This window comes from Pseudochaenichthys georgianus, chromosome 10 (assembly GCF_902827115.2).
Source record: "Pseudochaenichthys georgianus chromosome 10, fPseGeo1.2, whole genome shotgun sequence".
NCBI lineage: Eukaryota > Metazoa > Chordata > Actinopteri > Perciformes > Channichthyidae > Pseudochaenichthys > Pseudochaenichthys georgianus.
In genome coordinates, this window is record NC_047512.1 from 32,982,038 (window position 1) to 33,005,268 (window position 23,231).

At 40.3% G+C, this 23,231-nt stretch overlaps 1 protein-coding gene and 1 long non-coding RNA gene across 3 annotated transcripts; both read right to left on the bottom strand.

The window, feature by feature from the left end:
* Positions 1-3,552: 3,552 nt before the first annotated feature.
* Positions 3,553-8,524, bottom strand: LOC139434625 (uncharacterized). 2 transcript variants are annotated; one of them, XR_011643959.1, is made up of 3 exons: positions 7,298-8,524; positions 4,329-4,400; positions 3,553-3,788 (listed from the first exon to the last, which is right to left on the bottom strand). It is a non-coding gene; the product is annotated as an uncharacterized lncRNA (long non-coding RNA). The 2 variants fall into 2 exon arrangements; XR_011643958.1 differs by lacking the exon at positions 7,298-8,524 and adding an exon at positions 5,130-5,325.
* A 1,512-nt stretch (positions 8,525-10,036) lies between these two features.
* On the bottom strand, positions 10,037-22,800 carry guf1 (GTP binding elongation factor GUF1). Its single transcript, XM_034093724.1, has 17 exons — positions 22,361-22,800; positions 19,818-19,929; positions 19,054-19,202; positions 18,290-18,370; positions 17,182-17,259; positions 17,016-17,099; positions 16,869-16,933; positions 16,577-16,780; positions 15,859-15,998; positions 14,928-15,051; positions 13,907-14,039; positions 13,073-13,216; positions 12,677-12,810; positions 11,840-11,941; positions 10,523-10,642; positions 10,386-10,422; positions 10,037-10,287 (listed from the first exon to the last, which is right to left on the bottom strand). Exons 1-17 carry the CDS (start codon positions 22,544-22,546, stop codon positions 10,153-10,155), a joined length of 2,028 nt encoding a protein of 675 aa, XP_033949615.1. The 5' UTR covers positions 22,547-22,800; the 3' UTR covers positions 10,037-10,152.
* Positions 22,801-23,231: the final 431 nt, after the last annotated feature.

The following is a 23,231-nucleotide window of genomic DNA, read 5'->3' on the forward strand; positions in this document are numbered from 1 at the left end:
CCTCTTCCGCTCAGGGGCGGGGCCAGCTGGGGGGCCATGGTGGGAGCCAGGGGACGAGCTGCAGATGGCTCTAAAGGGGGAACAAGGAGAAGAGTTATGTTCAGGGGCAGGTTCAGCTGGGGAGCCAGGCGGAGATGGGATCCTGCACAGGACGAGCCGGGGGAGGCTGAGACGGGCGGGGTCTGGCAGGAGGACAGCTGTCCACTTGTAGTGCCGGGCCATCTGAAGGTGAAAATAAAAACAACAGTCAGACCACTGCTCCACATGTGTTATACCATAATGACTGATCACAATGCATTAAAGGTCCCATGGTCATGGCCATTTCTACTGATCATAATTCCATTGTTGAGGTCTACTAGAATATATTTATACTGTGCAATTTTCCAAACTCACGTTGGTTTCTCACACAGCATCTCTGTATAGTATGTGTATTCACTCTCTGTCCTAAACGGCTTGTTGGAGCTTTGTTGGAGGGTAACGTAACTGCTCCGCGGACGTAACGTAATGGCTCCACGGATTGGTCCATTTGGGTATGGGCACGTCACTGTACCCAGGAAGAAAAAGAGAAATCTCAAACGAGGCGTTCTGGGGCAGCATAGACAGGTCTTTTCTGTGTTAAGAGTTTTACTCGCTACACGGTGTACTTTGAGGGTGTGTGACTTTGCAGACCGTTTACATGCTTAAAAACCTATAACCTGCATGACATGGGACCTTTAATATTAATATTAGTTCTATCGGTGCATTCTGAGAGGGTTTGAAAGTCTTCACGGCAAAACACATTGATAACAACATAGGTTAAAAACAGAAAAAATGCTCACATCTGCTATGGAAATGTCTCGAAGTGAGTGATAGTGGCTGAAAGAGGTCCAGAAGTGAAAATGGCAGGTTGATGGTTTCTTTTCAGGGAAATTGTCGAGTAGAAATATTCCGTTTTGTTGTTTTTCTGACCGTCAGAGTTTGTTATGAAGGTAGATATGGTGCAAAATGCGAGAGCGTGAAAACCTGATGTGAGCACTTGCAGAAAAAAAATCTGTGCTTGTGTGCATACATTTACACTTGTATAAAATATCCACGTAACTGTGAACCAAATGTACACTTGTATAACATATCCACGTAACTGTGAATCAAATTTACACTTGTAAAAAATATCTACGTAACTGTGAACCAAATTTGAAGTCACAGAAGAAAAAAAAATGTTTTGTAGCTTGTAGGAAAAAAATGAATTTAGAGATGAAATGTTCACTTGCAGAAAAATACACATTTTTTAAATATATTTTCCATTACAACTGCAACTTTATTTATTACAACCTCTCAAATCAGTCATTACAACTTGACGAATCTGCTCTGTGGCAGTATAAATCGACGAATCTGCGGTCTTGACTTTTGCTACACTTCTTGCGATAAATGTGTCGCAAAAGTAATTTTCACCTGTAGATGTGGGGGGAGGGAGGGGGATTGGAGCGAAGGGGCGGAGCTATCAGAAGGACGAGGCTCGGGTGACTGGAGACTGCGGGGCTAACGGCCCCGTCTACACTACAGCGTCGAAAGCTCCAAGCTGCTCCAAGCTGCCCATTCACTTTCAATGGGGTGACGTCACGTAGCCGCGCTTTTTCGCCGAACTGAATTGTGGGTAGCAGAGCGAGGCGTCTCAGGCGACCCAGGCGACCAGAAGTTGAACATTGTTCAACTTCTGGTCGCCTGGACGCCGGAGTAGCCAGCGCCAGCCAATCAAATCCCGTTTCCCAAAATCTGACAGCTGAAGCCGTAGCCAATCAAACCGCGTCTAAGCTGGGAGAGATATCCCGCCGTTCATTTCTATATTTCAAAAAGAGTCGGAGGAGAAACTAACTATCGCCGTAGCGAATCACCCGGTTTTGTATGACCAGACCCTCTTCACCTCCCGGGATACAAACCGGAGGAACCAGGCATGGAGGGAGGTGGCAGAGACAGTGGGGGAAACTGGTAGGTTTTCGCCTGTTTGGGGAGTTTATATATATATTGCTCGCATAAAATCCCCGGGGGTTTTTGCTTTGTATGTCGGGGGCGGGAGATTCATGTGATTGGTTGTTGGCCGTGTTGCTTGAATAAAATCCCCAAGCTCCAGACACGCCCAGCTCCAAGCTATTTTTGGAGCTGTAGTGTGGACGCTCCGTAACGGTTCGTGTCGCTACCAGTCCGCTGACATGGCGCAGGCGCATCAATGAACGGTACATTTTGGCCCATTACTTGCCCAGTATTACTTTGAATATTATTATTGTGATTGAGGATTAAATCCGTTTTGAAGACCACCGTTTTATATCGTGCAGTTTAGCGGCAAAATAACGTCAGTTAGCCAGCTAACGATAGCTTTGTTGAGTGTATTCTAGCTAAACAAGTAGTGGTTGTCGTCTATACAGCAGTAATTCATATATTATAGCCTACTGCTTTGGCACTAACGGTTGATAACCGTTTATGAAAATAAAACCAATTGAACTGTACTGAAATAATGACAAGTTTTATAATTGTCTTGGGCTCCTGCTGTGTTTTTAAAGCCTTTGTAAATTATCCATGCTATTTTCTATTTAGAACGAAGACTTCAGAATCTTAAAATCCCTTAACGTTTGTATGCAATTGTGCTAAATTCAACTCTGGAATCAAGCAAATATTAATATGTTTGCATGACATTAGTTATTTATATTTTGCCATCACTGAACTATACGTTTAATACATGTAAGTCAAGCTAAGGTACATGTGTATAGCTAGTTAGTGCTCTTACCGATGCCTCCTCCAAACAGCATAATAACCAGACTGTATCATTAAAACTAAGTACCAGTTCTAGATCCTTGACTTTAGACAAACAATTCAAAAGACAACATGTATTTAAAGACCAATCTTTATTTGAAGGTGCCTCTTAACCTGAGATATTAGTTATACAGTAATAGTATTGACAATCTAAAAAAACTGAGCAACTCAACAGTCAACTTTATGTTTCTTATTGTCTCTAAAGCATTTATTATTTTCATTTTCCCCCTCTCATATTCAGTGTGGACGGATTGAGACAGCATGGTGTCCAGAGAGCTGCAGAGACTTCAGGGAGAAACCTCCGTGTGATGGACGTCCTGTCTGTTGGTGTGGAGAGGACTGAGGGTCTTTCCTCAGCGAGGAAGACCAGGCCTGATGGAGAAGCCCATGCTGGGCAAAGCTGATACCAACTGCACAGGCCTAGTCTGTCACTTTATTTGACTAAATGTGTTTACTTGTACATTTAATAGGTTTACACCTTCTGTCCATATGTGCTTTTTATTTAAAACATTTGATTAACTTTTGGTTCACATTTCAAGAAATTGTATTTGTATTTGCATTCCTTTTGTCCATTATTCTTACTGAAAATGTTAGATTACACATTCACATCTGACTGAAGATTGGCCCCATTTATTTGTGACGTTGCAAACTCTGCGGTACAAGGCACAAGCGATGTGAAGCTCATAAAGTGAGGCACATAGAAATAATCAGCTGATGGAGTGTAGATGTGGAAATAGGTGCATTCGATCAGCTGATTATGATTTTCGCCACACTTTATAAGCCTGACTATAACCACCCCTTCTCTGAGGTGCAGGCAGTGTCACAAACAAATGATGGTCCTGATAGACTACAAAAATATTCGGTGTGCAGATCTTTGTTTTCACAATAAAAGTAGTTTCTTAGTGAATGTCTTGTACTGGTCTTAAAATCTCATAACATCAGCTTTTAATGTTCCTCTTGACCCTCAGAGAAGGAGAAGATGTCGTGTCTTTCGGGCATGTCCTTTCCTAACAAAAATGACAGGAAACATAAAATATTATTGCAGAACAAGTGTGTTATTTATGAAAGAGGTGTGTTTGTGTGTTATGGGGCTGTTGATATAATTATTTTTTAATTGTAATCAGACTATGAATGAACAGTATGAAATTCATCAACATTGAAATATATGTTATTATCAAAATAATATTTAACTGTTATCAAAACAGAGTGCAACTGTAGAAGCTTGCTCTGTTGTCTCACTGAAAGAATAACTTTTACCACGTTTTTTACAGACAATATTGAGAGATAAATAGTAGCAGTTCTCACTATGTGTTAAATATCTTTGCCTTCAATACATTACATTAGAAAGCTGACAAAGTCATATTGCTAAATATCTAAATGTGACTTTTTGCATGGAAAAACCCCTCAACTTAACTGATGTGTAGGTGATCTAGTATTTAGTATTGTTTAATGGAATGTATATCAGTGTATTCAAGTCAATACTTCATTCATTTAAACCAATATCTTTCTTGATTCTTTGTACAGTATGAAAAAAAGAGTCTTAGTACCTGAGCTGAAGTTCACTGCTGTGAGGAGTCCAGTTCTGTCTCTCACTCTCTGGTCCAGCCTGTCTGCATCACCTGGACACATTAAACAAACAGATATATATGTAAAGTACCATGTGTACAAACAATATAACTGATTCTCTTCTGTTGAACATGTTGGATTGTGTAGAGTCAGGGTCCTTTTTATTTTACTGTAACTTTGGAAATTGTGTTACCAATGCTTACTGTTTATTTGATATCAATTTGTAATACAATTAATAAAAACAACAAGGTTTGGGTTCGTTATTCAGAAGACTGTGACGTTAACTTGTAAGCTCAATAATGAACTCCAGCTCAACCAACCATATTGTAATATCTAAGTCATCATCTTGAAATATGACATTAATAATTGTAATATACACACATCTTATTGTGAGGTTGATTTCACATACACTACTTCGACGTTAGCTAAATAGAAAATAGCATGGATAATTTACAAAGGCTTTAAAAACACAGCAGGAGCCCAAGACAATTATAAAACTTGTCATTATTTCAGTACAGTTCAATTGGTTTTATTTTCATAAACGCTTATCAACCGTTAGTGCCAAAGCAATAGGCTATAATATATTAATTACTGCTGTATTGACTACAACCACTAGTTGTTTAGCTAGCATACACTCAACAAAACTAGCGTTAGCTGGCTGACTGACGTTATTTCGCCGCTAAACTGCACGATATAAAACGGTGGTCTTCAAAGCGGATTTAATCCTCAATCACAATAATAATATTCAAAGTAATACTGGGCAAGTAATGGGCGAAACTTACCGTTGATTGACGCGCCATGTCAGCGGACTGGTAGCGACACGAACAGTAGCCCCGCTGTCATCCGGTTCGACCTGACTGTGACTGTGACGGCCCGTCTACACTACAGCGTCGACAGCGTCGAAAGCTCCAAGCTGCTCCAAGCTGCTCCAAGCTGCCCATTCACTTTCAATGGGGTGACGTCACGTAGCCGCGCTTTTTCGCCGAACTGAATTGTGGGTAGCAGAGCGAGGCGTCTCACGGAGCGTCCACACTACAGCTCCAAAAATAGCTTGGAGCTGGGCGTGTCTGGAGCTTGAGGATTTTATTCAAGCAACACGGCCAACAACCAATCACATGAATCTCCCGCCCCCGACATACAAAGCAAAAACCCCCGGGGATTTTATGCGAGCAATATATATATAAACTCCCCAAACAGGCGAAAACCTACCAGTTTCCCCCACTGTTTCTGCCACCTCCCTCCATGCCTGGCTCCTCCGGTTTGTATCCCGGTAGGTGAAGAGGGTCTGGTCATACAAAACCGGGTGATTCGCTACGGCGATAGTTAGTTTCTCCTCCGACTTTTTTTGAAATATAGAAATGAACGGCGGGATATCTCTCCCAGCTTAGACGCGGTTTGATTGGCTAGCGCTTCAGCTGTCAGATTTTGGGAAACGGGATTTGATTGGCTGGCGCTGGCTACTCCGGCGTCCAGGCGACCAGAAGTTGAACAATGTTCAACTTCTGGTCGCCTGGGACGCCTGAGACGCCTCGCTCTGCTACCCACAATTCAGTTCGGCGAAAAAGCGCGGCTACGTGACGTCACCCCATTGAAAGTGAATGGGCAGCTTGGAGCAGCTTGGAGCTTTCGACGCTGTCGACGCTGTAGTGTAGACGGGCCGTCAGGCGTCCCAGGCGACCAGAAGTTGAACATTGTTCAACTTCTGGTCGCCTGGACGCCGGAGTAGCCAGCGCCAGCCAATCAAATCCCGTTTCCCAAAATCTGACAGCTGAGGCGCTAGCCAATCAAACCGCGTCTAAGCTGGGAGAGATATCCCGCCGTTCATTTCTATATTTCAAAAAAAGTCAGAGGAGAAACTAACTTTCGCCGTAGCGAATCACCCGGTTTTGTATGACCAGACCCTCTTCACCTACCGGGATACAAACCGGAGGAACCAGGCATGGAGGGAGGTGGCAGAGACAGTGGGGGAAACTGGTAGGTTTTCGCCTGTTTGAGGAGTTTATATATATATTGCTCGCATAAAATCCCCGGGGGTTTTTGCTTTGTATGTCGGGGGCGGGAGATTCATGTGATTGGTTGTTGGCCGTGTTGCTTGAATAAAATCCCCAAGCTCCAGACACGCCCAGCTCCAAGCTATTTTTGGAGCTGTAGTGTGGACGCTCCGTGACTGACCCATAGACTGTATATATAAAGGACTGACCCAAGCCTCGTTGTTCTGATAGCTCCCCCCCCCCCCCCCCCCCCCCCACATCTACAGGTGAAAATTACTTTTGCGACACATTTATCGCAAGAAGTGTAGCAAAAGTCAAGACCGCAGATTCGTCGATTTATACTGCCACAGAGCAGATTCGTCAAGTTGTAATGACTGATTTGAGAGGTTGTAATAAATAAAGTTGCAGTTGTAATGGAAAATATATTTAAAAAACGTGTATTTTTCTGCAAGTGAACATTTCATCTCTAAGTTCATTTTTTTTCTACAAACTACAAAACATTTTTTTTTCTTCTGTGACTTCAAATTTGGTTCACAGACGTAGATATTTTTTACAAGTGTAAATTTGGTTCACAGTTACGTGGATATTTTATACAAGTGTACATTTGGTTCACAGTTACGTGGATATTTTATACAAGTGTAAATGTATGCACACAAGCACAGATTTTTTTTCTGCAAGTGCTCACATCAGGTTTTCACGCTCTCGCATTTTGCACCATATCTACCTTCATAGTTTGTTTTGGTTCAAACTAAGAGCATGAACCTGGAGACCCAGCATAGCAACCATGGAACCCTCAGAGTACAATTTACGCATTTATAAAGACTATGAGCTGATAATTGTATTAATGAGCACAGGTGCCAAGTTGGAGAAACATGCCACAAATAAATGTATGTTCCACTTATTGCAAAACCATTTCTTAGATAATGTTAAATATAGAAATGCATGAAGGGTTCACTGACCTTAAAGGTGGGGTAGGTAATTTTGGAGAAACCAGCTCGAGAATACACGTAAGGGATAATGTGCTGCGACGCGGTCATTATGGGGAAAAGAACACCGACAGGCTGATCAGGAGCCCGACGCGAAGCGGAGGGATCTGGATCGGCATGAAGGTGTTCTTTTCCCCATAATGACCAAGTCGCTGCACATTATCCCGCTTATTACATGGCCACATTCTCAACAAAGTAACGTTATGACTCCCAATATTAATTGAAATGCTTTTATGGATTTAGAAAATGATTTTATTGATTTAAAAAATAGTTTTATGTATTGATTTAAATTGACATGCATCCGCGAAGAAAAATAGTCCGATGTTACTGTTTGAACTAACGTAGCAACGGCAGGAACTGCTTCGATAGCGTTTTTGAGGAGCTTTCTGATTACAGATTTGAAAACATCGCTGCTTGCTTTAAAAGTAGCACAATTCATTATGTCAAACCTTGGAAAGTATCTCGATATCCCTGCCCTAATGCCAAAGTAACTGCACACTGTATGTTTTGCCATTTGATGTCTATGTCTGGACCGCTGCGTAAAAAGGAGGGTTTCTGCCCGTTACTTCTCCGCTGTTTTCTTGTCCCTCTTGTCTTTTTCTTTTCTTCACTGGGGACTCATCAGCCACTAACCATTACTCCAAATTACTGTGCTCTCCAAATATATTAAAATGAATGTTAAAATCCTCCATGTTGCTATCACACGCCAGCGGAAAACTAAAGACAATCAGACAGTTTGCTTGCTTTTCAAACTGTTACATTTGAAAAACAGTGAGAGCGTCTCTTGTCAGTTTGAAAAGCCAACGGTAGGAACTGCTTGCGTTTTTGAGGAGCTTTTTGATTACAGATTTGAAAACATCGCTCCTTGCTTTAAAAGTAGCACAATTCATGATGTCAAACCTTGGAAAGTATCTAGATATCCCTGCCCTAATGACAAAGTAACTGGCAAGTGAATATGTGTCGCCGTTTGATGTCTATGTCTGGACCGCTGCGTAAAAAGGAGGGTTTGTGCCCCGTTACTTCTCCGCTGTTTTTCTTGTCCCAGTTCGAAAAGCAAACTGCATGCAGTTTGCTTTTCGGCCCAACTGTATACAGTTAAATCGACCGGACTTCTTTCTGAAGATGTGAGCGTCCTTAACAACGGTCAATAAGTCCTTGACAGCGGTCTGTCTGTTCGGTATTAACAACGTGTCACGTGTTCTGAATTGACCAATCAGAATCGAGTATTCAACTAAGCCATGTAATAAAACCGGATAAAATCTGCCACTTCAGAGCCCCTCCTCCAACACACACAAACGCGTACATGACCAATGAGGGCACGAGATAAGTTTGTGCACAGATGGAAGGCTGACAGGCAGGTAGCCCTGATATGATTGGTCGTGCTTTTTGCAGTACTACGGCTTCCACAGATGACATTTTTATATGGATTTTTTGTCAAAGCACATATCGAGCCGGTTTCTCAAACTTACCTACCCCACCTTTAATGCTCCATAAGGAAAATAAGGGATATAAGGAAAACAAAAAAGCTGAAGATGGTCAAATTCATTCATTTTCTTTCCGTTTTTCTGGTTTGAATCGCTATAAACTGCTCCTCTTCACATCTAAACTTTTCGCGGCACACGTACTTACAGCCAATCAGCTCTCTGAATTATGAGATGACGTTTGGTGGGTGGTCTTTTTTTGCGGCACACATTGAATAGAAAAATACTCTGAGCATGCGCAGTGTAGTTTTTACAGTAGACGTTCATTTTAACAGCAGAGAGAGGGGCTTACCCCACATCGCTCAACACGGCTCAATAGGTAGGCACACTCACTGTAGTGTAGACACTAATTAGAAGAACACAGACTAAAACAGCAATGTACAGACGAATCTGATGACTAAACATGATCTTAAAATATATTTTAACATGTATTTTGTTTGCATATTTTGGGAATTATTATTTGCATTACTTTCTGCTGACACTATTTCATTTCATTTCAAAACTTTATTTATCCAGATTGTCCCTTGAGATCATAGATCTCTTTTTCTTTTTCACCTCCTAGTGTCAGCCCCTGGTCACCCCCTAATGACGAGTCGCCACTGGCAATGAGATCTTTTCATGGGTGACATATCCTTCTGCTTCTGTTTGAGCTAATGCTGCCATCTAGTCGATAAACTGCTACATTGTCTCAGTTTCTGTCGTTTCATAAAGTCTACAAAACGTATGATTAAATAGACATATTACGTTTTTTTATACAGGAAATGTTTTCACAGGCATTAACAATGTTTTACTGAATACAGAGCTAAACAATATTCTTTAGTTATACGTATCTGCCAGTTATTTTTTTTGCTGTCTATAAAAACTGATATTAAAAAAGATATTAGCAAATTATCAAGTTTATCAAATAATTATAAAGACTATTAAAGCTCTAAGAATACAATCATTGGCTACTAACTGCACTGTACAGTAATGTGTACTTATCAAACTATAGCAACTTGTTCAATAATAAATTATGTATTATACATTCCTTTACAAAAAAGGAGGCTAGATATTCTGCTATTTAACTATGACACATAGATATCACAGTTAGAACGCATTCGATTTATAATATTTGAATAACATTTGATCTTTAAATTCCTCTCCTATGTGTGTGCACATATATAATATATCTGTAAAACTAAATAATGGGTGCATAATGTGGAAATAGGCACAAAAACAAAAGTTTGCGGAAACAATGTCTATTTTATTTCAAGAAAATCTGGCAGGGCCTTTTAAAAAAACAAAGACCTGCTGCATATGATAATGATATCAATATATATAACAATGAAATACTACTAGGACTTCAGTCTATTTCTCTTTCCTCTTCAGAACATTAATGAAAGCGTCTTTGGGAACTTCCACGTTGCCGATGCGCCTCATCCTCTTCTTCCCCTCCGCCTGTCTCTTCAGCAGCTTCATCTTCCGTGTTATGTCACCTCCGTACTACCAGGACAAACAAACATACAGATTTCAACACCAGTGTTAGTGGTGCATTTTTCTTATTCAGCTACTTTTGAGAGTTAAGTTCAAATCCGACTTACACATTTAGCGAGAACATTTTTTCTGAACGCCTTTATCCTGAAAGAGTCAAATACAATTCATTGTTCTTTATATAATGTATATGCGTTGTTTTGAATCGAGTCTAACAAAGAAGCTTAGCGCTGCCTGTTGTACTTACGTTTCCCTCGCGATGACCTTGCTTCCAATAGCTGCCTGTATAGCCACCTCAAACATCTGCCTGGGTATGGAGTCTTTGAGGCGCTCACACATGGCTTTCCCCATGTTGTACGCACGCTCTCTGCAATGACAACACACCGGTCAGAACCAAAAACCTACCAGCAAGAAGTGCCATGCATCAAAAACCTCCACATACAGCAGCTGATAAATGCAGGGAGGACATTCAATATTCTAGCTTACCATAAATACTGTAGAAATGATCTGAGGAAGGGTGGTAATAGTCAGCAAAAAAATAATAATAATAAAAAGACAATTTATTCACAAAGATACCCATCAGAAAATGTATTTTCAAATTTGGATATTGTTTTTGTAAATGTGTGACTTTTGCCAGATCATTTTTGAATGTTTTTCTCTCAAATTACTATCATTAAAATCAAAACAAATCTGAGTGTGTTTCTAGTACATTTAAAACTATTTTCTGTGACAACATCCACATTTTCTTCTGTTAATTTATAACTTTTTGTTTATTTATTTATTTAATAACCCCCTTTTTTGTTTCCATACAATTACCCTCATACATGCCATTGTAATTGAAACGAGTTTGTAAGATTATTCTTTTTTGTTTTACTTTGGACAGAAATACTTATATCTAGCTCCAAACACAATACACAGATAGAAATGGTATTCATTCTTTCAACTCAGACACAAATAAATAAGGATATTTCCCAAAATGTCAAACTATTCCTTTAATCAGTTCTTCACAAGTGTCTGCCCTTGTTCTAATATAAAGTACTTTGGATAAAGTATTTGTATTACAGAGATGTTCTGCTCTGTGATTGGTCATAGAGCAGCCGTTGTTGGTGGAGCATAGCACTCTTCATTTACCAGTCTGTACTGGCTTTGGTAGTAAGTACATTCAATTCAGATCTGCTGTGCGTCATCATTTCTCACCCGTGACAAAAGAGTATTTTGTCCTTGTCTCAAATGGAACAAAGTCCTTGTCCGCTGGGTAAAGTTGTTGTAATATGTAATGTCACCACTGGCTGCCAGTAGGTCGTTTTTTTATGTTATCCTTGGTGTTGAAATACATTTCATGCTCCATAGGCTGAGAAGAACTACTATAGTAATGAGGGACCACACAACCTTGAAATCATGTAAACTCGTAAAAAATCTGCTAGCGATAATAATTAAGCTAAGGGAGCCTGCTGGGACAAAGACAAATGAGAATGCTGCCAAGCAGCACCAGGGTTACTCCTCCTGAGACCAGTGAGGATCTTCTTTTATTCAAAAGGTTTCGTGAAGAAGGAAAAATGTTTACCTGTGCACAATGGTGATGAGTTCTTCCACAGGTTCCCCGTTCAGCAGGATATTCATCTTTATCAGATCAGCAGCCTGGTAGCCTGCGTTCTCATAGTCAAAGCTACGGGAGGTAGAATGATGGGATGCTTTCAGTGTCAGCCATAAGTAATGCAATATTATTATGTATCCATCCACACTCAAAACAAACCTTGAAATGCATCATTTCATATATTAAGTGTTTATGATGTGGTCCCAGTGGTGGAAAGTACATGTACTACAAGTACTGTACTTGTAGTACACACATAATACTTAGGAAAAACTTTCAAAAATATGATTATTTAGTATAAATTAAAACCATCTAACATTATATTTAAGTAATTAAATATGACTTTAATAATAGTAATTATTAATGAGTGTGTTAACACAAAATGAATTTGAATTAATTAAATATTTCACATTTCTAGATTCTTAAATGTGAAAATTTGCTGCTTTTGCTTTAAAATATTTGAATACTTTTCAAATAGTACTTTTAATCCTAATACTTTAAGTGCATTTACCTAATCGTGCTCAATCAATACCACATGTATTTATATCTGTAGCACCAGTGTTGAGAGACTATTTAGTACTAGTAACTGTCATTTGTTTGGCCTGTGGTCACTATTTCTAAATAAACGTTTCATATTTCTTATCATGTCAAATCACATCTTCAATTTTGCTTTACAAAGTAGTTTGAAAGACTTTTTCTATGTAGCACCAGTTAACCAAACTAGATGTATTTGTACTTTGCAGTAGTTTATCTTCTTCCAGTATGAAGTTGGTACCCCCCCAACACTTAGTAGCACTTGCGTATTTGTACCTGGCGTAACCGGAGGACATCGATTTGAGCAGGTCGTAGAAATCCACAACGATTTCATTGAGAGGGAAGAGATACTTCATCATGACTCGCTGGTCGTCTATGTACACCATGTTCTGCTGGATCCCTCTGCGGTTCTTTAGGGAAACAACGATAAAACATCATTTGACATTAGAAAACATAAGAAGAAAACATAACAAACAAGGAAACACTTCTCTTATGTAGAAAAGCCCTCAAAATGAAAGTAGCAACGGAATTATAAACAAGTTTGTTAACACACATACTCTTTTTTTTAAGTTGCTTTTTTCTTACAGATACTCAACCTGACCTAAAAGAAAATGTTGCAGTGTAAAAATGATGGCCATTAGTCTGTGTGTGAATGTTCCATGCTGCTCTTACCAAGGCGAGGGTCATGATCTTGCCGGTGTAGCTGTCCGGAGTGAGGATGGTCCCCAGCACCATCGGCTCCAGATACTCGGACACAACGGCTCTGTCTGGGAAGTGAGACGGGTTCACCACGGTGATCTCCTCTCTGCCGTGTTCCTGCAGGCAGAAACATTTCAACCTCAAAATAAAACTGGCTCCAAAAGCTTTCATGGTTCTAAAGTCACAATCCATCCAACAAAACACTCGACCCCACAATAATATAGCAAGAAAAAGGTTATATTTACAAGATAACTCATATATTCCCTGAGATTATATTCTCTGAGGTTAAAGCCACACATTTATGCGAAATAGACCGGGTATTAAAAAATGGCTGTAAAAATGTACCTTTACATTCATGCTATATCGCTAACATTTATAGCATCATTGGTCGTTAAAGATCTCAACATTGTGAACATTTGTGGTTTGAATATACATTTGAAGTCTTCATTTCTGCCAATGGGATAACAACATTTTGTTGTGGTATTGACTTTGCAACAAAGTATTCAGATTTTCCTCCAAAGTGTTCTATATATTATTCAACAAATCCAGTAGACAACACCATAGGACATTATAGATTCATTTCTGCTGAAATAGGTATAAAAAGGAAAAAGTAACAAGCGTATTTTGTAAAACAGATACACTAATAACCAATCAACAGAAGCTCTAAACAAATGGCCCTAGCGATATCAGTGTGTCAACTCTCAGTCTACTCCAAATGATTCCATTGAAATATGACAAAGTGTCTGTTTTCTTCAACCTTAAAGTGTACAACGGGAGTATGTCCCATCAGGAGGAAACGTCTCTCACCTTGATGAGTTTGGGTGAAGAGAGCACAGCCTTGTAGGGAACAGTGGGGGCTGTCACTATCACTGAGGCGTTGTACTCCTGCTCCAGCCTCTGGTTGAACACCTCCATGTGCAGAAGACCCAAGAAGCCCAGCCTGCAGGAGCACAGGACGAACACTTTCATTTTATAACTGATATTCATTCTTTCGATTTCAAAGAGCATGTTCAGAAAGAGATCATCTGTAAAACAGAATAAATATTCCTTCGCATCTTCATAGTTCTGAATCATCTATTCTAAATCAATACCACTAAACTAATGAACGCTAAAGTTTGGCAACACATAGTATGCAGAAAAGTTGCTGATTTAGTTATAAATCATATCATGTGAAGAAACTGATGAAACTTCATTTGGTTTATTTAATGAACAGCAGATACAGTATGTAGCAGTTTGCTGCATAATCACCACCTACTGTTTCTTTCATTGGCTGTGTTGTGTTATCACCTCAGGTTATTTTGAGAGTGGATGGAGCAGCTACAATAGAAGCTTTGCTTAGCCTGATCCATCCAATCTCCATTCAGAAAACAAGCATTTTGAACGTTTTCAGAACGCTTGCCATCATGTCGACAGACCTGACATAGCATTGGTTTTTCACTAATTAGTATCATTAGGCAGTTCTTTCAGAATCTGTTTATTTTTGGGTTCATAACACTGCATTAAACAAGATTCTTTCAGCCAACACGTGACATGCTAGAGACGATGAAGACAGCTCCTTGTGTGTTTTTGGCTGATGTTATGAACCCGGACATGATAGCACTTGGTTTCCCAACATATCTGTAACTCTGTGACAACATGCACAAAGCAGCAGGAGTGGTTATTTCGGCCATGGCGGTAAAAACCTTGCCGGCATATCTAGTTTGAGTGATGCAAATAAATACAAATGATGCTGCGGTCAACCTCGGATGACTACTGCAAGGCAAAAATGTCCTACTTGTCGTACCATTAGGAGTCATTTTTCATTCTAATTCAAAGCAGGGCTCCTCACCTCCAGCCGGCTCCCAGGGCCATGCTGCTGTCTCTCTGCACCGTGACACTGGAGTCATTCAGGGTCAGCCTCTCGATGGCACTGCGAAGGGCCGGGTAGTCTGACTGGTCCATGGGATACATACCTGGGGGACGGGAAACAAATATGTAGATTGCACAACCTCAGAAAAAAGGACCCGTTTCATTTATTGTGTAAAGCACTACTGTGCTAGCTAGTGACACACGACATGCACTGAAGGGCTTTTACCTTTGAGTACATCCATTGGCCGATTATGAAAGAAGCAAAAAAAAGCCCCACCTCTCCTACTTACTGTAGGAGCAAGACATAACGACTTGTATTCAATGAGTCTTTTTGTTGTGGTTTTGTGCATCTTTGTAGTCATTTTGTGTGTCTTTGTAGTCATTTTGTGTGTCTTTGTAGTCATTTATTTGTAATTGTAAACATGTCTATAGTCGTTTCAAGCCTATAGAGTCAATTTAAGTCCCTTTGAAGTCATTGCGTGTCTCTTTGTTGTGTTTTGTTTTTTACTTTGTAGTCAATGTATGTTTCTTTGTAGTCACTTGTCTCTCTCTGTAGTGGTTTTGTTTGTCTCATTGTAGTCTTTTTATATCTCTTTGTAGTTGGTTTAAGTCTCTAGGTATTTGTAAGTCTCTTTGAAGTCATTTTATTTCTCTTTGTTGTGTTTTTGCTTCCCTTTTTGGTCGCTTTGTAGTCTTTTTGTGTCTCATTTTAGTCCTTTGATTCCCTTTGTAGCTTTGTTATGTCTCTTCGTAGTCATGTTTCTTTGAGGTTATTTTGAGTCTCTTTCAGTTACATTTTATAGGTAAAGGCAATACAAAAAGTAAAACGTTTTAAAGAATCCTCAAATCCAGTTCACATTTTCACAGAGATTTTTCTCTGACAGCAGGAAGCAGATAATAAAACATCTTACCAGCAAAGACCATTGCTTTGGCGGGTTTAAACCCTGGAAGAGCTTCCACCGGGTGCTCTTGGAGGTAGAGAGTGTCCCCAATCTGCGCCTCCTTCACATCCTTCATCCCTGCTATAATGTAGCCTACTTGGCCTGCAAACCTAAACAAGAAGAGGAACAGATTCAAAGGTAAAACCCCTTCAGTGCATGTTTTTCCAAAAGCTCGAAAAGTAAGTGCACTTAGTGCTTTACACAATAAATGAAAGGGTCCTTTTTTTAGTGTTGTTCACCACTGACCTTTCAATGCGCAACCAATCAGATAACAGCTGTATGTAGTGGCACAAGCTAGCATGTGACGTAACCATAAAAACAACATTTAACCGGCTGTTTTCACCGCAAGGTTCTTCGCCCAACCCCGCAGTGAGCAAAGAGAAAATCGCGTATCATGTGAATGCAGCTTAATAAAACAATTGATTATGGATTGTTTGATGTATACACATTTTAAAAAATGAATACAATGACAAAACATTTCCTGAAGCCTAATATAATTAGTTTATTATCATATAAGACTAAAAAAAAGCAACAACTGAGAAGATTGAACCAGCATGTTTGGCCATTTTGATTACAAATGTAACTAAATGACCGAAATAGTTGAAATGATATATTCTGTAAATAACATCAGCTGTATTTGGTGAAAGAAGTGAAAGAAATGAATGGAGAGGAGAAAGAGTGAACACACAGCTTCTGTGTCGGGTGCTCAGCTGGCCGGAGGATCCCCAGCTCGTTGACCTCGTAGGTTTTCCCGAGATACGCCGACACGATCTTGTCCCCTTTCTTGACCCGACCCCCGAACAGAGCGATGTTGGCCACCACCCCTCTGTAGTGGTCGAAGGTGGAGTCGAACACGAGGGCTTTAAAAGGTTCATCAATACTTGCCGCGGGCCTGAGAAGACAAGCACAAATAAAACAGCTTCACTTTTACGTGTCAAACGTGTTTCATGTGAGAAATAAGACTGAATGAAGCTGCTTACGGGGGGATTCTCTCCACGACCGCTCGGAGAACCTCTTCAATGTTTATTCCAAGCTTAGCTGAAATCTGGAGAAAAAAATGAAATCTGGAATTAACAGTTATTTCAAAGCGATACTGAATATGCACCTTTCATTATGCTACCACTCACCCTAATGCATTCCTCACATGGAATATCAAAAACCTTTTCAATCTGGGACTCCACTCGCTCTGGATCAGCATTTTTTAAATCAATCTGAGGGGAAAATGCAGAATTAAAATGACATGCTAAATAGTAGTCAAGCAGACAAATCAAAAAGGGATAAAGATATTTGTACCTTGTTGATGACAGGGACGATGGCCATCTGAGCTTCAAAAGCCAAGTAGAAGTTGGCAACTGTCTGCGCCTGAATCCCCTTCACGTGACAGCAAAAATATTATATATATCAAATCAAAGTTTATTTATAAAGCACATTTAAAAGCGATTTCTGGTCGGGCCAAAGTGCTGTACATGTAATAAATACTACAATCACATAAAAAGACAATAAATTACAACAGATAAAAAACACAGGGAAAAGTCAGGAGTCGTGCTCCGCTCTGACTAAAAGGCCAGGGAGAAGAAGTGTGTTTTAAGAGTAGATTTAAAAACCCCAGGGGTCTGGGCCGACCTCACATGGAGGGGCAGAGTGTTCCAGAGCCTATAGGGCCAGCTGCTGCGAAAACTCGGTGCCCTCAGGTTTTGAGCCTGGTCTTGGGCACCATCAGCAGCAGCTGGTCAGCAGACCTTAAAGCTCTGGCTGCGGCAGTTTAAAATATATTCGGAACTGAATTGGAAGCCAGTGCAGTGAGGCCAGAATTGGGGTGATATGGTCACGCTTTTTGTGGCCAGTGAGTAGACTTGCAGCTGCGTTTAATTGACGCCTGGTCCGTGCACGTACAGAGTGTTGCAGTAGTCCAACCTCGAGGTAACAAAGGCGTTAATAACCCTTTCCAGGTCTTTAAAAGATAAAAACGACTTGGTCTTGGCCAATAGTCATATTTAAAAAAAGCAGGTTTTGACTACGCTGCTGACCTGCTTATCGAATTTAAAAGCGCTATTGAAGGTCACTCCAAGGTTCATGACAGAGGGGAGGATATTATTTTTGAGGGAGCCCAGAATATCAACCTGGGAGGCTGGAGGTTGGGGTCCAAAAAAGACAACCTCAGTCTTGCTCTCATTGAGGTCGAGGAAATGTTGGCTCAGTCAGGATTTGACCTCTGCTAAGCAGTCCATCAACAGCTGTAATGAGTTGACATCTGACTTGAGTGGCAGATAGATCTGTACATCGTCGGCGTAGCAGTGGAAGGGGATGTTGTGTTTTGTGAGAATTGAACCTAGGGGCAGTATGTAAGTACATCAACAATACTTTTCTGAGAACAAAGAGAGCTATGAGTCGGGGTTTGTACCTGATTGGCGTCGACAATCAACAGGACCCCTTGGCAGGCTGAAATCGATCGAGAAACCTCGTAACTGAAGTCCACATGACCCTATAGAGAAGAGAAGCACCACAGATTTAAAAACGTTTGGACATACACTGTCACACAAGACAAAAATATAGTTAACCTATTTTATTTTCATATTGCTCTCTTCAGGTCTTTAGAACAACACCAGAAGAGATCAAGAACACACATTTGTTTTGTCAATGATGAAACAATTAACAATGAATTGGTTAAAAGATGATAAATGTTAAATGGAAGGATCCGGTGAACGAAAAATATAGAATTGAAAAAATAACCATGAGAATGGGAAACCAAGTTAATATATTTGATGAAAAATGCAAAAACAGGTGAGATATACAAAAACATTTCATTTCAAACATTACAAATGAGCCTCCGATTGGATGTGGATGTTTTCAAAATGAATTATGTTTAAGTTATCTGGTAACCTGATTAATCTCTAGTAGCAGTAGAGGGAAAGATAATTTAATTCAAAGCTTGGTAATAAAGTAAAAATGTTTCACTATTATCTGGGTTTATAAAACCTGCAAGAAACAACATTATAAGAACGCACCGGGCAGAGTTTCTAGATTAAGTCACGCAGTGTAAGAGCAGTCGAGTTCTCTTAGGACCAAAGTCCTGATGAACTACCGCAGCTATAGCAAAACAACCATGAACAACAAGGAGAGAAAGTAGTTATTTTTTCCTGACATCACATCCAGCTTAGTACTGACCGGCGTGTCGATGAGGTTCAGGAGGTACTGCTCTCCCTCGTAGCTGTAGATCAGCGAGGCCGTCTGCGCCTTCACTGTGATCCCTCTCTCTCGCTCCACCTGAAGCTTGTCCAACACCTGCTTGTTCTTGTCAGTCTTTGCTATGGCACCTGTTTGTCAGTGACATCCAAACAAATCTGAATCAGACATCTTCTATTTGTCCTACAGTAGAGGGATTTACATTGTTACAGCAAAGGGGACACTGCAGATAAAAGACAAAGAAATTAGTAGAGTAACATATTAAAGGGGCCCTATTATGCTTTTGGGGGTTTTCTCTTTCCTGAAGTATATTATATAAGTTTTATGCATGAAGATGGTCTTGCTAAAACCCCTGTGTTCCCTCTCAGGGGAGTTTCTCTGCCACACCTTTGCCTGAAAGGCCTCCATTGGACTCTTTTGTATACTTCTGTAACATAGTGACATGACAATTTAACACTCATGCTTCTATTAGCTAGCGCTCCAACACATTGTACATAATAGGCTTAGGGGAGGGACATCTCTAAGTGGTTGACCAATCACAAGAGCCGGCCAGCTAACCAATCAGAGCAGACTGGGCTCTGGTTTCAGACAGAGGGTGAAAAGAGGTGCTGCAGCACAGGCAGCGTGAGAAAAATAAAGAGCTTTTTGAACATTAAAGCACGGAGACACGTCCCAGTAGAGGTAGAAAATACAAACATGAGCCTGATGAGCACAATAGAGCCACTTCATGTGATGAAGAAACGTACCTGTTATTTCCAACAGCCTGTCAGCCAACGTACTTTTTCCATGGTCAATATGAGCGATGATGCAAAAATTCCTGATTCTGTCCACAGGAAACTTAGACAGGTCAATAGTATCCTTAAAGCAACAGAGGGTCTGCAGATTAGTATGACAGCCATTTAACAACTGCTGCGTGTGACAGTAACATTTCAAACATTTTTTTAAAAATATTCGGACAGAATATACTTTCTTAATGGGGCACATTCAGAACCTCCTTAAAAGGTAGGGTAGGTAAGAATGGAGAAACCAGCTTGAGTGCGCTAGAATTTGAAAGTACGCAGCCGAAAAAATTCTGCCTCTTCCTCACAGAGCCCCTCCTCCAACACACACGAACGCGCACATGACCAATGAGGGCACGAGATAAGTTTGTGCACAGATGGAAGGCTGACAGGCAGGTAGGCCATGCATCCTTTTTACAGCGCCACGGCTTCCACAGATGACATTTTCTTATGTATTTATTGTCAAAGCATTTCATGTATTCATTGCTATCGGAATGTTAAGAGCATTCCATGGAAGATAACAAAAAGTGTTTCTGAAGTGAATTACCTACCCCACCTTTAAGTAGAAGTGTGTTATCATTATCAGCTAAATGAAAAAAAAATTACATTTGTAATGAATGACTCACAGATTTACCTTGAATTCTTGATTCTTTGTCTGCTCACTTTTTCCAAACATTTTCGGTAAAACCTACCAGTACTAGTTAAAAAAAACATCTACTTCCGCACCAGCCCAACTACCAACACTAGTAGTGAGTGATCAAGTAGATAAATAAGACTTGGATTTTACTGCACAAGTGTTATGAGCGCTTGGCCCGCATTTACTTTGATGTGTCAAGGCTTCTCCCCATGTTTGTATTCTTGTTAACCTCGGAGGCATGGGGGTTGAATTAAGTATCTATTAGTATTCAAGGTAAAACTGGTTGAGCAATTAATATCCAAATGATCATTTTAGGGGTGAGAATGTATTTAACAGTATTCTGAGCCTTAAGGTCGGCTGATCAGCTGCTGTTGATAGTGCCTAAGACCAGGCTCAAACCCCGAGGGCACCGAGCATTCGCAGCAGCGGGCCCCAGGCTCTGGAACATTTTGCCCCTCCATGTGAGGTCGGCCCAGACCCTGTGGTTTTTTAAATCAACACTTAAAACTCACTTTTTCTCTCTGGCCTTCTAGGCTTCTATTATCAAGAATAACTTTTATCCAAGACCTTTTCCCTCTCTAACCTCTCGAGTTTTATTAGAGGGAAACGGTTTGTAGTGTGGCTTAGACAGGACGGGGAGTGTTACGATTCGTAGACACAGCATACCTCCCTATCTCTCATCAATTACCAACTAAGGCTCCAGTGGGGACCTTGTTCCCTGAGTGTGCCTCTCCACCTATGTTTCTTACTCTCTTACTTTTCCCTCAACCTATTCTAAGGGAGTGCTTGTTCTTCCGTCTGTCTGTCTGTCTGTCTGTCTGTCTGTCTGTGTCTGTGTATTCTCTTGTTCCGATTAACCCAGCCACATTTGTTCTTGTTTTGTATCTATATCTACGACGGCATCCGGAGTCGAGGCTGATCTTCTTGCTGTGGTCTGTGTCCTGGATCCTCTATCCTGAGTTCTGGATTAAGTCGTGGACTTCGGGTCGTGGCTAAACCTGTCTCTGCGGTCCTGCCTTGGGTCTCGTCATGCTGCTTCCCTGATGGCTTCCTCAGGATTGTAGCTGACATCCTCGTGGATTCATCTTCTTATTACAGACACATGCATTTCCTAACATTCGGTCTATATGCTGTAAAACGTATTATCTCTTCGATTTACACACGGCATCTATTGCACGTCTGTCCGTCCTGGGAGAGGGATCCCTCCTGTTGCTCTCCCTGAGGTTTCTCCCATTTTTTTCCCCTCTGGAAGTTTTTCCTTGTACGATGTGAGGGTCTAAGGATAGAGGGTGTCGTTTTTCTCATACTGATATTCTGAACAATCTGTGCTGTTGTATTTGCTGTAAAGTGTCTCTACTGTAGGCTATTTTTATTATATGTACAGCACTTTGGTTCGACCAAAAATCGTTTATAAATGTGCTATATAAATAAAACTTGATTTGATTTGATAAAGTACCAAAAGTAGAATCACCATGTCTGCTCAAGAAGAAAGGGGTTTCTCTTGACAAACTAAATAAAACTAAATCATTCAGTTTATGATAAAAATGCACAAGCAAAATTGAAAATAGAGATACATGGTTTTCAATGATTTTCAAAAATCTTGTAAATAGAGCTGTCTGACAAAAATAGTGATTGTGAGAAGTATAATGTAAAGGGTTTCGTAATTACGTAGGGCTATAATGTTACATATAATAGAAATACTCAAGCAAAGTACAAGTACCCTGGTTTTGTACCTAAGTGCAGTTCTTGCTTCCAGCCCCTATCTGTAAACAAAGGCTTCTTTTTATCTTTAATACTACTGTTTTACAGAATTATGAACGGGGATAAATGCACAGAGACCATGTATATGTTCCAGTATTGTTTGTCAGCCTACCTTATCTGTTTTAGTGCTGAGCATCCTGAAGCTGCTGGAGAACACAGGCAGCCTTTTCATCCAGCGATGTCTTAACAGTGTGTAGGTCATATTACAGCTTTGAATTTTCCTCCTGTACTCTTTGAACTGTAAAACACGTCTTAGCAGTGGTGTGTCACACCACCGTTTAACTAGAGAAAGCGACATGTTGTCGTTAAACTGCAGTCAGTTACCTTCCAGCATGAAGGTCCTAACTGTTAGCTGGCGTTAGCTAGCTAGCTAACTAGCTTTCTACTACTACTGTATAGTCATTAATAAAACGTAGACTTTGGCCACATTGACGGACCATTATATACTGGCATGACGAAAACACACGCGTATCTTTTAAAGTAAATAGTACTGTAATAACCCCCGTGCATGAGTTCTTAGGGTGCTGACATTTTGGGTGACAGTTCAGCTGCAAAGACTTCTGGGAAATGTTGTTGATTTTCCAACCAGAGATGATAAAAAGAAACAAGACAGTTATTTGTACTACTTCCGTTTTCGTTTATGCTGGTCATAGCAAATTAGTCGTCCTTTCACGTTTTATAAATCGTGTACTGTCGCTCTTTATTGTATCAAAAGGATATTGTAATGCGAAATGTCTTTGCTAAGCTAACTCTCAAATGCTGTTAACGTTGTCTCTCTTTAATTATATTTTTAAAATTATATTAAGGCTAAACATTGCAGCAGCCTTTTTATATGTAGCTATACAGTAGTTCAATAGGCTCCTTATGAGCCCAATGGTCTACATTTAGAATAATCTAATCATAGGCTATAGAAATCGATACTTTTGAATGCCTTTAAAAGCCTTGGAGGAGAATGATTATCTTGACACATTTGTATCTTTGGA

Coding starts and splice junctions, on each gene's coding strand:
- guf1 (XM_034093724.1), bottom strand. CDS start 22,546: ATGTCGCTTTCTCTAGTTAAACGGTGGTGTGACACACCACTGCTAAGA. Junction 18,371..19,053: donor TGAACCTCATCGACACGCCG/GTCAGTACTAAG, acceptor TCTTCTCTATAG/GGTCATGTGGACTTCAGTTA. Junction 13,217..13,906: donor CTTCACCCAAACTCATCAAG/GTGAGAGACGTT, acceptor TTCTGCCTGCAG/GAACACGGCAGAGAGGAGAT.